The following is a 15,051-nucleotide window of genomic DNA, read 5'->3' on the forward strand; positions in this document are numbered from 1 at the left end:
TGAGTTCCTGCCCTGACTTTCTTTGATAATGAACAGTGCTGTGGAGGTCTAAGTTAAATAAACCCGTTCCTCCCCAATTTACTTTTTGTTCATGTTGTTTCCAATAGTAACCCTGACTAAGACCCCTGACTAAAATAGGCTTGCTTTCTTTCTTTTTTCTTTTTCTTTTTTCTTTTCTTTTTTTTTTTTTTGAGACAGGTTTTCTCTGTAGCTTTGGAGCCTGTCCTGGAACTAGCTCTTGTAGACAAGGCTAGCCTTGAACTCACAGAAATCCACCTGCCTCTGCCTCCCAAGCGCTGGGATTAAAGGTGTGCGCCACCACCGCCTAGCTCTTTTTTCTTTTTTTTTAAATTTTATTTATTTTTTTTATGTATACAACATTCTGCCTCCATGTAGGCCCGCATGCCAGAAGAGGGCGCCAGATCTCATTACAGATGGTTGTGAGCCACCATATGGTTGCTGGTAATTGAACTTGGGACCTCTGGAAGAGCAGCCGGAGATCTTAACCTCTGAGCCATCTCTCCAGGCCAAGACAGGGTTTCTTAAAATGGAAATCTGGTCATTCCAACTTGCTGAGATTTCATCCCCAAGTATCTTATTCAGGCAAGGGTCAAACTCAGCCAGGCCTCTGACGTCCCCCCCCTTGTAGCCTCACCCCCCATCTAAGAGACTTCTCACAGCATGGCCCCTGGCCCAAGATCTCCGGAGAACTTGTGAGGAGCAGGCAGAAGTTTCGGCCTAAACTGCACCAAACAGGAAATTCTATCACTCACTGAAGTTTCAAAGTCCACACAGGAGGCCTTGGTTCCCGCTCTCTCGTGCTTTCCCCAAGTCTACACTTGCTGCTCCCCCAGGCTGAATGCCTCTTCCTTCCTAAACTCCTGTCTGCCCTGAGTTGGCCCCGACACTGGGCTGGTGATGCAGGATCACAACTCTGGAGACTGAGAAAGGCAGAGAGTGAGCTCCATGACAGCTTGAGACCTTGTCTCAAAAGAAAAAGAGGGCTGGGCACGAGGGGTACAGCTAAGTGGTAGAGAGCTTCCTTAGCATGCTCAAGGCCCGACGCCACAAAAAAAGGGGGGAGGGAAGGCCAATAGGGCTTTCCATGGCTCTTCCTTCATATTCTTTTGTATTTCATAATGACCTGGGGTGGCAGGAACCAGCATCCTGCCACCACAGTTCTCCGGCCAGGCTCAGGGGAGCAATCAGAACATGTTCAATTAGGGCTGGTTGCCAATCAGGAAGAGTTTGCGGAGGGTCTGAGATGGATATCGGCCCAGTGTCCCATACATTTCCCAGCAGCAAGATGAGCAACTCCTCCATCTGCCATCAAAGCAGGCTCCCCCACTAGCTCCCCTTCTTAGGGTCACGCTGAGGATCAAAAGCCTTTTCCTGTTAAAGCCGCCCTCCCTTGTCACGTGATGGAAAGCAAACAGGACTCAATATTGCCCTTCAGAAGACGCCTTTATTGTAACATAAAATACACAATTTTGTGGCTGCCCCAATTTATACACAATACTTTTTGGTGGCTATATACTAATCTGCCTGGACACTAAAATATGTATCTGAAATACAATGTTAAAAAGAAAATTATAAAAGAGCATTTTTGTTGTAAGGGACAGCCACTTTAAATCTCCTTCCTCCCCTACAAAGCCCCACACACGCCACACCCCAAGCTGAGACCTTTCGGGACTCACCTGTGTGTCTGTGGGCAGGCAAGAGGTGGGCGGAGACCGGTCCTTGCCTGGTCTCTGTATGCAGGAGTGGGGCAAAGGGAGAGCCCAGCATGCAGACAGGGAACACAGCTTCCAGTTAAAAGCCTCTCCCATCTCCAGGCACAGCCCCAGGAAAAGCCAGGGGAGCGAAGCAACCGTGTGGAAGTCTTACTTTTTGGCACCTTCTTCTCCAACCCAACTTGAGAGTAAGCGTGGAACCTTTCAGGGGTTCCAGGCTGCTCTGCTATCCCCACGCCCTGGGGCCATGTCCACTATAAGTCTAGAAGTGTGTCAAGTCCACACCCATGTGAGGGTTACTGGGACAAACAGGCCAGGTGACAGGCGGAGGAGAGTCCCTAGGCCTGGTGTCCTCCAAGCAGCTCCAGCTTTCTCCTGAGGGGGCAGGGAGGGGCCTCACACCTCCTCCATCCCCAGCGAGCACCTGAGGCAAGAGGCTACCACCAGGCATAGAAAAATCAGTGTAAAAACCAAGCCAAGGCAAGCAGCAGCTTTTAAAAAGTCTTCTTCCAATAAATAATGCACGACACAGGAGTATCTTCCTTAGCAGTAAAACACTGATAAATTCAGAAGTTATTTTTTGTAAAAAAAATATGTTTATTTACTTGCATGTATAAAAATAAGGTTTTGGGGTCCTCCTCTCCTTGGTGTGGCTTTGCCCTTGTTTGGAGAGGAGGCCAAGGAGGGCTTTGCAGGCCTAGGTGGTAACTGTCTCTGCTTGCCTCTCTACCTGCCTGCCCACTGCAGTCCCTTCCTTCCTTCTGGGGACACCACAGAGGAGAGTGGAAGAAAACCACCGCGGAGGCTTTGGTTCTGTTTCTACAGCTTACCAGACTTCCTAGCACACCTGCTGACTGCGTTTCCCTAACTCCCAACAGCACCCAGCACCCTGGAGGGGCGGCTGCTTGCTTGGCAGGCTGCCCCAGGTGCAGGTCACAGTTCCTACCATGAGACACTGAAGGGAAAAGAGGTGACCTGGGTACAGGGGACCCAGGACTCGATACCGGAAGAGAGAAATTTGATGTCAAATTAGGGTGCAAATGGGAAAAACATAAAAAGACCCGGTTTAGAGACAAAAACACCATTGGACATTTGCGGAAAGCCATTATCAACAAGCTTCTAGAAAAGCCTTGGGTAATGCAGGCGCGGCCTTGCCACAACACAGTGGGGGAGGGTAGCACTGAGGGGCTACGCCCAGTGTCTGGAGCCAGGACTACGCACACCACCCCACGCGGGAGAGCAGGCACCTGTAAGCTCCGAGCTGGGTGGCCCTCCTTCCTTTCCACTCTTGTTAAACATATCCACATGAGTACACACAGAAGCTGAGCGGTGACTCTAGAAACAGAGATCGAGGAAGCAGAGGACAAGGAGCCAATGTTAAGATGGGTTAAGTGGTGGAAACAGCCACCACCCATCCAGAAATTGTGCCACCCTTGCCCCAACACTCTTTATACAGCTTCCCGTTCCATCGTCTGTGCAAAGGGGACGGGGACGTGTGAGGCACTGGCTTTCTTCCTCAAGAACAGTCATCTACATTTCAGAAGACAGGTGCAGACGATGATAGCTTGCTTGGACTATGGACTGCCTGGCAGAGGGACGAAGGCTCCCCAGAGAGGAGGTGCTTTTTCCTCTCTCTGTCCTTCTCTTACTTGAACAGTCACGTGTCAAAGTTCAGCCACCCTTAAGACACATGGCCAGGTTCCAGGGTTCAGGAACCGGCTGCCTTTTGCACAAGGTAAAAACAAGCCTGGCTCCTGCCCTGGTAACTGCGGCTTAGACTGGACAGCAAGGGATGGGAAAAACACAACGTGCAAACTCACACACTCACACTCACGTACGCTCCCTTCACTGGTGCCACTATGCACAGAAATACTAAAGTCACAACTAGTATTAACACTTCACATTATGAGTATTGTTTCCAAAGAGAAGCGATTCATGGAATTAAAACATCCACGAGAAGTTCCTCCAAGAGGACGATGAAGCTGCAGGAGGCGAGGTCTGGTCATGACTGTGCGTGAGGGATCCACTGACTGTCCATGGGCCGGCCCAAGAGTTCCTCCACGCGCCGCGCCACGTCCATCGTGTCTTCTAGATCAAAGTCCCCATCGGTGTCGAGGACAGGGTCGGGGCTTCAGAGGGAAAGACAGATGAAGTGGAGGACCAAAGGTTATCAGAGGTCACCTGAAACCCCATAAGCCATCAGGGGAGAGATCTGGGTTGTCCCTTCCTCCTAGGCCCTCACTGGAGAGACCACCCCCCCATACAGTCAGAGGCCTCTGATGGCTAGGTCTGCAGAGACCCAGTTCTCAGTACCGATCCTAGCTGCCCACATCCGAACTCCACCCCATCCTTAAACAGAGTGGTAAATCTCTATCTTCAGAGAAGATAAGCCGAGGCATTGCTCATGGCCACTGATGCTATCGGATGGAATCTCCCCCTCCCACAGACCATGGTCTGGGCCTAGGCTGGGTCAGATCCAGAGAATCTTCAAATTCCCTTGACGCCCCCCCCCCCATTTCCAGTCTTAGGAAGTCCAGCCTGAGTCCAATTCCCCAGTACCTCCCCATATGCCCCCAAGAGTGTGACCTACTTCTGTGAGTACATATTGTAGTGAGCTTGGGGGCACACTACTGGGGAGGGAGCCTGGTCCATGTAGGTAGCGCCACTCCCCGCATCTGTAGATGCATTAGCAAACCTGTAGAAGGAAGCAGAACACAGTCTCAGCCACGAGGACTAGAGGAGGGGATTGAGGACATCTTCGCGTCTTTTTCAGGACATAGGAGGTTGGACCCCAGGGGGCTGGACACGGTGCAATAGAACTCGGTTCCTTCTCAAAGGTTGAACTGGGTTTACCAGAGGGATTAGGGATGCTGGCTGGACTCAGCAGCAGAGAGTGGTGGGTGCTGGGGGAAGTGGTACCAGGAGAACAGAGCTGGGCCCTGGACAACTTACTCAGGGACCACTTGCTTGATCTGCGGCTTCACGTATCCATCAGCTGCTTTTGCTGCCGGGGAGAAGAGCAATGTAAACCGGAGTCCTTGGGGACACCTCCCTCAGGAACCCATCTTCTCTTGGATTAGGACAAAGCCACCTAATCTTAACTCAGGACATGACATGGCATGTAACATTTCTGCCTGCTGGACAAATCAGTCGCCTTCCAGGTGGGTGGATGTGATCCAGAAAGCCCACACAGAGAAGACAGACACTTCCATGAGCATCTAGTCAACTGCTAGTGCTAAATATTTGTGAAAATAAGGTTTTTCTTTTCCTTTTTTTTTCTCCATTTGTGACAGGATCTCACAAGGCAAGGCTGGTGGGGAACTCCCCACGTAGTTGAGGCCGGCTTCAAACTCAGAGATCTGCCTGTCTCTACCTTAGGAGTTTGTGACTATATCTGACTCTTTTTCTGAACCTAGGGCATCACTCGTACTAGGCAAAAGCTCTACCACTAAGCTGTGTACCCAGCCCTCGTTTCACTTTTGGTTTTGAAACAGTGTCTCACTAAATTGAACAGGATGGCTTTGAACTCACTCTCTACCCCAAGCAGGTGCTATACTTTGGGTCCTCCTGCCTCAGCCTCCCAACAGAGATTATATGCCTGGGCCTACAGGCCTGATCAAAAAAGATAAGCTTTAGAAATTCATAGTCAGGGGCTGGAGAGATGGCTCAGTGGTAAAGAGCACCGAGAGGACCCAGGTTCAATTCCCAATACCCACATGACAGCTAACAACGGTCTGTAACTCCAAGTTCTGACACTCCCACACAGACTACATACAGACAAAACGCCAATGCACATAAATAAAAATAAATAAATAAATAAATCATAGTTGGAACTGGTAAGATAGCTCTGTGGGTAAAGGCTCTTGTCACCAAGCTCGATAACACAAGTTCCATCCCCAGGACCCACACTGCAGAAGGAGAATTGTCCTGACTTCCACATTTGCACCATGGCATAGGTGTGCATCACACACACACACACACACACACACACACACACACACACACACATACACACATGCACACACACATATACACACATACACATACACACATACATACGCACACACACACATACACACACACACATACACACACACACACACACACACAGAGGCAAAAGGCAGATAGATTGGAAATCACCTGAGGAAATGAAACTTAAATAACAGAAAATACTTTCTATATAAATATATGAATAGAGGATTACAAATTTTCTTGTGTGTGTGTATATATATATACACATGTTCATGTGTGTGCATATGAATGTGCATACATGTGAGAATGGGTGTGTGTGCCTGAGCATGCTGGGGACAGAGGACACCTTGGGCATCTCTTCTTAGGCACCACTCACTCACCTTTTTTTCTTTTAATTTTTGAGACAGGGTGTCTCTTTGGCCTGGAGCCCAGTGAGTAGGTTAGGCTGGCTGGCCAACAAGCCTCAGGGATCCACCTGTCTCTGCCTCCTCCATGCCAGGATCACAAATGTGTGTCGCTGCTTGGCGTCTTTTTTTTTTTTTTTAAAGCTTGGGTTCCAGGTATCAAACTCACAGCATGTATCTATTGACTGAATAATCTCCTCAGCCTCAGGTAAGCCTATTTTCTCTGTAAAACTGTAGCCTCAAGAGGAAACTACGGAAGGAACACAAACTTTACAAATGGTGACTGAAGAATAGGTTCAGGAGCTAAGGTAAGCTGAAATCTTGGCTTGGCCACACCCCAGCCATGTGACCTTTGGCGAATTATTTTATTTCTCTGTGCTTCAGTTTCCTTTTATGTACAACAGGAGTAACAGTCACACCTCATAGAACTGATTCAAGGATTTAAATGAGATACTGCGGTGGTTTGAATAGAATGCTCTCCCCATATATATTAGAATGTGAAAGATTAGGAGGTGTGGTGGTTTTAATAAAAATGGCCCCATAGGCTCATAGGGAGCAGACTATTAGGAGGTGTGTCCTTGTTGAGTAGGTGTGTCCCTGTAGGAGGAAGTGTCTCTGGTGGAGGGCTTTGAGGTCTCACAGGTTCAAGTGAGGTCCAGTGTGGCAGTCTCTTCCTGCTGCCTGAGGATCCAGATGTAGAACTCTCAGCTCCTTCTCCAGCACCTTGTCTGCCTGTGGGCTGCCATGTCTCACCATCATCTGAACTGTGAGCCACCCAATTAAATACTTTCCTGTATATGAGTTGCCGTGGTGGTCACAGTGTCTCTTCACAGCAATAGAAACCCTTAGACAGGAGGCGTGGGCTTTGAGGTTTCAAAATTCCATGCCAGACCCAGTCTCTCTCTGCCTGTAGATCAGGATATAGCTCCCAGCTACTGCTCTAGGTCCACTCATGCCGCTACGTTCCTTGCCATGATGGCAATGGACTAAGCCTCTGACATTGTAAGCAAGCCCCTAGTTAAACGCTTTCGTTTGTAAGAGTTGCCTTGGGCTCGAGAGATGGCTCAGAGGTTAAGAGCATTGCCTGCTCTTCCAAAGGTCCTGAGTTCAATTCCCAGCAACCACATGGTGGCTCACAACCAACCATCTGTAATGGGGTCTGGTGCCCTCTTCTGGCCTTCGAGCATACACACAGACAGAATATTGTATACATAATAAATAAATATTAAAAAAAAAAAGAGTTGCCTTGGTCATAGTGTCTCTTCACAGCAGTAGAGTAGTGACTAAGACAGATACTATAGGAAATATGTTTAGGAAAATCCTGGCACAAAGAGGCATTCAGCAAATGCTAGCTGCTGCTACTATGTATTATTCTGAAATTATCATCATATGTAAAGGTTACTTAGAATCAGAGAAATACATGGGAGACTTATAAGGTAGTTTCTATTTGTCTGATTTTTGTTTTTTGAGACAGGGTTTCTTTGTGTAACTCTGGCTGTCCTGAACTCTTCTTGTAGATCAGACTGGACTCAAACTCATGGAGAGCCGCAGATCCGCCTGCCTCTGCCTCCCAAGTGCTGGGATTAAAGGCGTGCGCCACCACTGCCCATCTATAAGGTATAATTTTTATACCAGAATGGCAGATATGAAATGGATGGCTAATCTGTGGTTGGCAAGAGGACAAGGAAGCAGATGTCTGACAGATATCTGTGAGGAAAGGGAAATTGGCCTTTTGAAGGCAGTTTTGGAAAGGTGAGTCTAAAAGCTTAAATACATATGCCCTTTTATCTAATTCTGCTTAGGAATTTATCCTAAGGAAATAACTGAGCAAGATACTTGTGCTAGGTTATTTCAATATCAGTCATAAGTGAAAATGAAATAAATAAGAATTTTAATTAGCTACCCTTGAATACAGTACAGAGTCTATGGAATGGAATCCTGTGCAATCGTGAAGATGACACGGCATGAATGAATTACTGACCTGTAACTCTTCACCCTCCCACCCCCTTCCCTCCTAGAGACAGGGTTTCACTGTGTAGCCCTGGCTGTCCTGGAACTCATTCTGTAGACCAGGTGGCCTCAAACTCACAGAGATCTGCCTGGCTCTGCCTCCTGTATGCTGGGATTGAAGGGGTGCACCACCACCACCACCCAGCTCTGACCTGTAACTCCATGCATGCGTGTGTGTGTGTGTGTGTGTGTGTGTGTGTGTGTGCGTGTGTGCGTGTGTGCATGTGTATGAAATCAAGGCACAAAGGATCATGCACGGCTTGACCTTTCACCCTGGCCTCAGCTCCCACCACCAGCTTCCTGCCTGGCTGGAAACAGCCTCCTTGGCTCTGGGGAGCTTTTCAGCCACCTCAGCTGTACTTGCTCTTCCCGCCTAAGATGTTGCTCTCTGTCTTTGCAAAGCCAGCTTCCTTACTTTGTTCAGGTCTGTTCACATGTCACTTCCTCACAAGCCTCCCCTGGCCACGCTAGAGAAATGATGCCCCGCTCCCTGACACTTCTCCATCCCTTCGCTTTTGCTCTATTGCCCTTCAGGGTATCCACTGCTAAGTAAACACACAGCATTGTTGGCTCACTTGCTGTTTTCTTTCGCTGACCAGGCTGCAGCCTCCACATAAGAAGCTCCCACGTTCCCAGGGGAGAACAGAACACACACCTACAGAATGTTGAAGGATGCTGCCGAGCTGTCAACAGGGGCTAACTTCCAGATGTGTGTGATGCCTTTCTTGCTGACAAATTTGTGTTGTTTCCTACAATTTTTACAATAACATGGAATATTTTGGCCAGGAATGGTATTGTATAACTTTAATCTCTGGCATCCAGGAGGCAGAGGCATTGTCACTGACAAACACTGCATAGGGTTCATATCTGCCCTGGGTATTTCTTGAACACCAGTGGGGTGCTGTTTGGGTCTCATTCAGGAAAGAGATCTGCCCATCCATGTACACATATATACACATGTATGTACACACACATACTAGCAAAAACTCAAAACCAAAACTAAAGTCGGTCGAAAGCCACTGCAGATGGACACTCACCGGTGGCAGGCTCGCATGGGACTGGTGTATAGTACTTAGAATATACTTCATCCTTTGGCCGGTCAGGAAACACATATATGAGGTAATTCAAGTCCCCCAAGCGGTCAGCCAAGGACCGGATGGAGAAGTCTCTAGTGGTAAAAGGCATCAGATTCCAAAACATTCTTTCCTCTAAATCAATAAACAGAACAATCACATTCTAACCATGATTTCTGAATGTGAGATTTTAAAATCCACAGACTTAAAATTCAAGCCCCTTACTAAAATCACACCAACAGAAATATTCATGCCCAAACAGCCACAGGTATAGAAGGGGATCTCTTGAAAGTCTTGGTACATAAGCAGATGCATATGTCACTTCCTCAGAAATCCAGAGAGCCCAGAGGGCTCAAGATCAAGTAGAGTCCTCCCCGTCTAAGAGAAATAGCTTTGGGGCTGGAGAGACAGCTTAGCAGTTAATAGAGCTTGTTGTTCTTGCAGAGGACTGGGGTTTGACTCCCAGCACCCACATGATGGCTTACAATCATCCATAACTCCACTTCCAGGGGATCCTAAGGCCTTATTTTAGGCCTCTGGGAACTACACACGAGGTGGACAGGCAAACATGCAGGCAAAACACCCACATACAAAATAAAAAAAATAGAGAAAAGTAGCTCCTAGGGACTCCAGTCTTCTTCTCTAGGCGGCACAGCTGCAGCCAAGAGAGCCTAGGAGCTGGTCAAGCTGGGAGACTCTTCAAGCCACAAAACACAAGCTACTGTGCTTTGCTGTGAGGGTCGGACTGAAGAAGGGACATTCCTGGGTGGCAATGTTCTGTGGCAACACCTTCATTAATGAGGGAATCATGGAGCTATTGTATTATTACTGTTCAGATGACTGGAAGGAACTCCAGGCTGAGTAACCATGAGGCAGACATCTCAAAAGGGAAGTGGCCGCGACTCTGCCCATTCTAAGCCGCGCTTCAGCATTTCCCATAATAAGATTGCTCACAGGCCGCCTTCCGAGCAGCTGTGTCATGGTTGTTAGCGATTCCTGTAATGAGGACTGGCCCCAGAAAACTATGCTCTCGATAGGATGGATTACAATCATTCTTTGACAAAAGCAGCTAACTTGGGACATAAAGCCAAAGTGTGTCGCCAAAAGGGAGAGGCACTCACGAGAGTCAAACTTCCAGGCAATGGTGATGCCTCCGATTTCAGAGTCGCTGAATCTCAGCAGGAAGGTCCCATCCGGCTTGTTGATGAGCAGGTCGTGGGCCTGCTGCTTGTTCACGAAACCCAAGATGGCCCTGGATCAAAGAGTCAGAGGTAACAATGCCAGAGAGAAAACTTGTAGTCTAGTACTGACTAACAGATGATTGCAGCCCAAGCTTCTTGGGGCACTGAGGCAGGAGGATTGCTTGAGCTCAAGACCAACCTTGACAACATATAATAAAAATAAATACGCAAAATAAGCAATAAATGGGGACGCTCACCCGTCATTCCAGTGAGGCTTGAGATGTTTTTTTAACACTTCCATCACACCGTCAAACCACTGCCAGAAAGTATAATTCCGTCCTGGCAAATTCTCCTGGTTGGAGACAAAACAGTGAACAGGAAGAAAACCAGAGTGAGCCCTGGAAGATCAGTTGCATGGACGACAGAGGCACTTTACAGTTTGCTGTAAAGATACTGGCCCTGTATTCTGTAGAAAGATCCTCCACACACAGCCTGCTACAGATTGGCTTGTTCTGAATTAACGGTAAATCTAGACACCATCTAGAACGTATAAAAGACTCAGTGGCCTTGGCGTATGTGAACCCACCCTCTGTTACACAGAGCAAGAGGGCAAGGAGGGGGAACAGGAATCTCGGAAGCATAAGGCTGGACTCTAAGGACCAACTGTCAGAAGGATAGGACTGAGCTCTGAGGACCTAGCTGCCTAGAGGACAAGACTGAATCCTGGGGACCCTGCTGCCAGAAGAAGAAAGCTCAACTTTGACTTGGTTTATTGCCTTTGTTCAGATTCTCTATAAAAATGTGCGTGGAAGAGATGGGGAAGGCAGATGTGGCTCCGACTTCCCAGACTGTCTGATCCTGGCTTGAGCTTACAGACAGGCAGCACAGGCTGCTTACAGACATCTCCACTGTCAGAGGCATGCAAACGTCCAGACCTGCTTGCCTTTCACCAGCTGGTCACCTCTTGGTCTGCCCCAAAGACAGACCACAGAGGAAAGGGAGAAGCAAGGGGTAAAAGTCACAGTACTGGTACCAACCCCCCAGGAACCCTGCTACACCCCCAGCTAGATTTGGTGGACTTGCTTTGGGCTCCTTCTGACGTGTGGCCTGTGACAAACACCACCAGCATCCCCCGGGAGATTCTGAGAAATGCACATTTTCCCAGGTCCACCTCAGACCTGCTATGAATCACAGCCAATACATTAACAAGATGCAGGGTGGGCTTGTAGATCTGACCTGAATTAGATCACACGAAGCCACAGAGATGCTGACCTCTCTCTCTCTCTCTCTCTCTCTCTCTCTCTCTCTCTCTCTCACACACACACACACACACACACACACACACACACTCTCAGTAGTTATCAGCCAAGTACAGTAACCAGGTTCTGTGGGAGGCAGGGGCTTCACCACAATGGCAAAGACAGGCCACTGAGGCCTGCTTCTGATGTGAGTAGCTGTGAGCACAGAACAACTCAAAAGACTCAGGAGCCACAAAGTCTCTGAATTAAGGGCATCTGAAACTCTGGGGTGAGGACATATGGGGGTGGAGGGAGAAATTTAACTGAAAAATCAAAGATCCAGATACAATCACAGATTTGACAGATGCCAGAGGAAACGGATCCTCTGTCCATGTCCCCTTCTAGGGGATTGCGGGTCCCCTGGAAGCCTGAGCTGGCATTCCACATCTGCTGGTACAGAGCTGGGGAAGGAGCTTGGCTAGTGCTTGCTACACCATTTCCTTCATAAAGGAAGGTCTGGCTTATACCATGAAAAGGTGTGACTCTGTGTGAGCCCCACTGCCTCTCAAACTATCCATCTGCACAGAAGCGTCTATGACTCGGGGTAAAGTTTGTGAGAAGGTATGAAGAACAGGGGCCCAGGGCAGGGAAACTCCAGCAGGCCAACATGTGGAAAGATTGGAGTAAGAGCAACTGGCGGCCGGCCGCTCACCCGGTTGAACTGGGACCAGGACACGGACATGTTGTTGTAGTCATCGAGGTGGCCGCTGCTGCTGTTGAACAGTTTCTGAGCCAGGAACACCAGGTTCTCCTTGGTCAGGCCCCGGTTACTCTGCACTTCGGCCTTGAATTTCATGTTGAGCGCTTCACACAGCTGTGGCCACATCACCTTGTCAGGCACGGCAAATGGCACCCTGCCCTGAGAGGGCGAGAAGCCAGCATGAGAGAACAGTGGAATGACTGACTGATTCTCTCAAGCAGCAGAAGAAAGGCAGCAATGGCTGGAAAGACTTAGAAAGATCTGTCCTGCCAAACCTGAGCACAGTCAGACTTTCGTGGGATGTCCAGTTCCAAGAGACACACAAGGTTCTGCTTTGTTGTCCTCATACACAACACAGCTAGAGGCCACCTCGTGTTCGGTGGGCTGGCTTGCGAGCTGCCAGCCCTGCAGTCTGACTCTGGTCCTAATGAGCATCGTCAGAACAAAGCATTGCCAAGTTGTGGCTCATGGTCTAGATTCATGGGAAGTTTAGATATTGAAAACAGTAGTGGTGGCTTATGCCTGTGATCCCAGCACCCAGGAAGGTCAGGAGCTCAAGGTCATTTTCTGCTACACAGAGTTTGAGGTCAGCCTGGGCTACTTGAGACACCATACCAAGAAAAAGAAAAGAAAAGAAAAAGAAGCAGAACAAGACTGGTTTTCTAAGTGAGCACAGAAGGAATGGGCATACACAACATGCATGGCTGCAAGGGTAACTCTTGCCCTTGACACCTGCCAAGAACTCTAGCTCCAAGTGAAGCAACTTGGCATGGAAGAGTGGAAATTTTCCAGTTGGCAACTTTATTGATAAATAGGTTAGCATATGAACTTTTAATAAATTGCTTCTCATTCCAGCCAGTCAACTGGTCAATGGGTTACAAAGGTGCAATTAGGCCGGAGGAATGTGGTCTGGTGCTCACATCTAAAAAGTCAGAAGAGGGGACTCTCTTTCCCTCCCTCCCTCCCTTTCTTTCTTTCCTTCTTGCCTTCCTTTCCTCCTCCTCCTCCTTCTTCTTTCTCTCTCTCTCTCTTTTTGTTTTTTTGAGACAGGGTTTGTCTGTAGCTTTGGTGCCTGTCCTGGAACTAGCTCTTGTAGACCAGGCTGGTCTCAAACTCACAAAGATCCACCTGCCTCTGCCTCCCGGGTGCTGGGATTAAAGGCCACCACTGCCTGGCTCTACTTTCCCTTTCTGAGGGAGTGGGGGTGGAGCACACATGTGGAGGCCAGAGGTCAGCCTCAGGTGACATTCCTCAGGAGATTTCTACTTTCTATTTTTTAATTCATTACTGGGGCTCGAGAGATAGCTCAAGTGATTAAGAACACTGACTGTTCTTACAGAGGACCTGGGTTTGATTCCTAGCACACACATGGCAGCTCACAATCATCTGTAATTCCAGGGGATCTGATGCCCTCTTCTGGCCTCCATATAGGCACAACATGGTGCACGTATGTACACGCAGACAAAACACTCATACATATAAAATATAACAACTCAAGTCTCCAACTTACATGGCAAGCATTTTACTAAGCCATCTCCCAGTTCCCCTTTTAATTTATTTGAGACAGGGTCTCATGCAGCCCAATCTGGTCTTGAACTTGATATTAATTATATAGCTGAGGGTGACCTTCAACTTCGGATCCTTCTGGATTCAGGATTACAGAAGCGAGTTACCACGCCCGGTTAGGGGACTATCAATGCTTTTTTCTTTTATTTTTTTTCCTTTTTTGTCTGTGTGTGCGCATGTATATGTATGTGTATGTAGGTGATCATGGAGGCCAGAAGAGGGTTTCAGAGTCTCTGGAGCTGGAGTTAAAGAGGGTTGTGAGCCGCCTGACATGGGTACTGGAAACTGAACTCTGATACTCTGCAAGAGCAGTAACTGTTCTTAACATGTGAGCTGTCTCTCTAGCCCCCTCAACGTTCTTAGCACAGGAAAATGATATATGTTCAGGAGATGGATATGCTATTTACCCCGATTATTACACGATGTATTTGTAAATCAAAATGTAACCATGTATGCCATAAATATGTACAGTCTTTTTTTTTTTTTTTTGGATTTTCGAGACAGAGTTTCTCCGTAGCTTTTGGTTCCTGTCCTGGAACTAGCTCTTGTAGATCAGGCTGGCCTCGAACTCACAGAGATCCGCCTGCCTCTGCCTCCAGAGTGGTGGGATTAAAGGCGTGCGCCACCACCGCCCGGCAATATGTACAGTCTTAATGTGACAATTAAGCATTAAAAAGAAATCTTTCCTCTTCCTTTCCTTTTCCTGCTTTTTGAAGAGAGGGTCTTGCTATGTATCCCAGGCAGGCCTGGAGTTCATCTGTCCTCCTATCTGGGCCTCCCAGGTGCTGAGAATATAGGGATGCACCACTGCCTGGAAAATTCTTCACTTTCTTCTATGGTTGCTAAATATTTGTCAACAGAGAAGACCAATATTTGCCAAGTCCCACGGATGGGCATCTATCAGCCTCCCGTCCTCAGCTATGACAAACAAGGCCATACTGCTCTTGTTACACAACACACCCATAATATTTGCGCAGAATAAAATCCCAGCAGCATATATGTATTTTTTTGTTTTTGTTTTTTTTGAGACAGGGTTTCTCTGTAGCTTTGGAGCCTATTCTGGAACTTGCTCTATAGATCCAGGCTGGCCTCGAACTCACGGAGATCCACCTAT

At 48.0% G+C, this 15,051-nt stretch overlaps 1 protein-coding gene across 3 annotated transcripts in view; it reads right to left on the bottom strand.

Annotated features, from left to right (window-relative positions):
- Window positions 1–1,445: 1,445 nt before the first annotated feature.
- Window positions 1,446–15,051, bottom strand: part of Stat5b (signal transducer and activator of transcription 5B) — a 69,921-nt gene continuing 56,315 nt past the window's right edge. For all 3 annotated transcript variants that reach the window (XM_041643816.1, XM_041643817.1, XM_041643818.1), the window contains 7 exons: window positions 12,324–12,530; window positions 10,631–10,725; window positions 10,314–10,444; window positions 9,157–9,327; window positions 4,686–4,737; window positions 4,324–4,428; window positions 1,446–3,862 (listed from right to left, as the gene is read on the bottom strand). In XM_041643816.1, coding sequence (XP_041499750.1) covers window positions 3,736–3,862; window positions 4,324–4,428; window positions 4,686–4,737; window positions 9,157–9,327; window positions 10,314–10,444; window positions 10,631–10,725; window positions 12,324–12,530 — 888 coding nt within the window. In that variant the 3' untranslated portion in view covers window positions 1,446–3,735. The remainder of the gene's footprint in view (window positions 3,863–4,323; window positions 4,429–4,685; window positions 4,738–9,156; window positions 9,328–10,313; window positions 10,445–10,630; window positions 10,726–12,323; window positions 12,531–15,051) is intronic.

Source organism: Microtus oregoni, unplaced genomic scaffold, assembly GCF_018167655.1.
Source record: "Microtus oregoni isolate MIOR12 unplaced genomic scaffold, Mior012 000091F_ref0000469, whole genome shotgun sequence".
NCBI lineage: Eukaryota > Metazoa > Chordata > Mammalia > Rodentia > Cricetidae > Microtus > Microtus oregoni.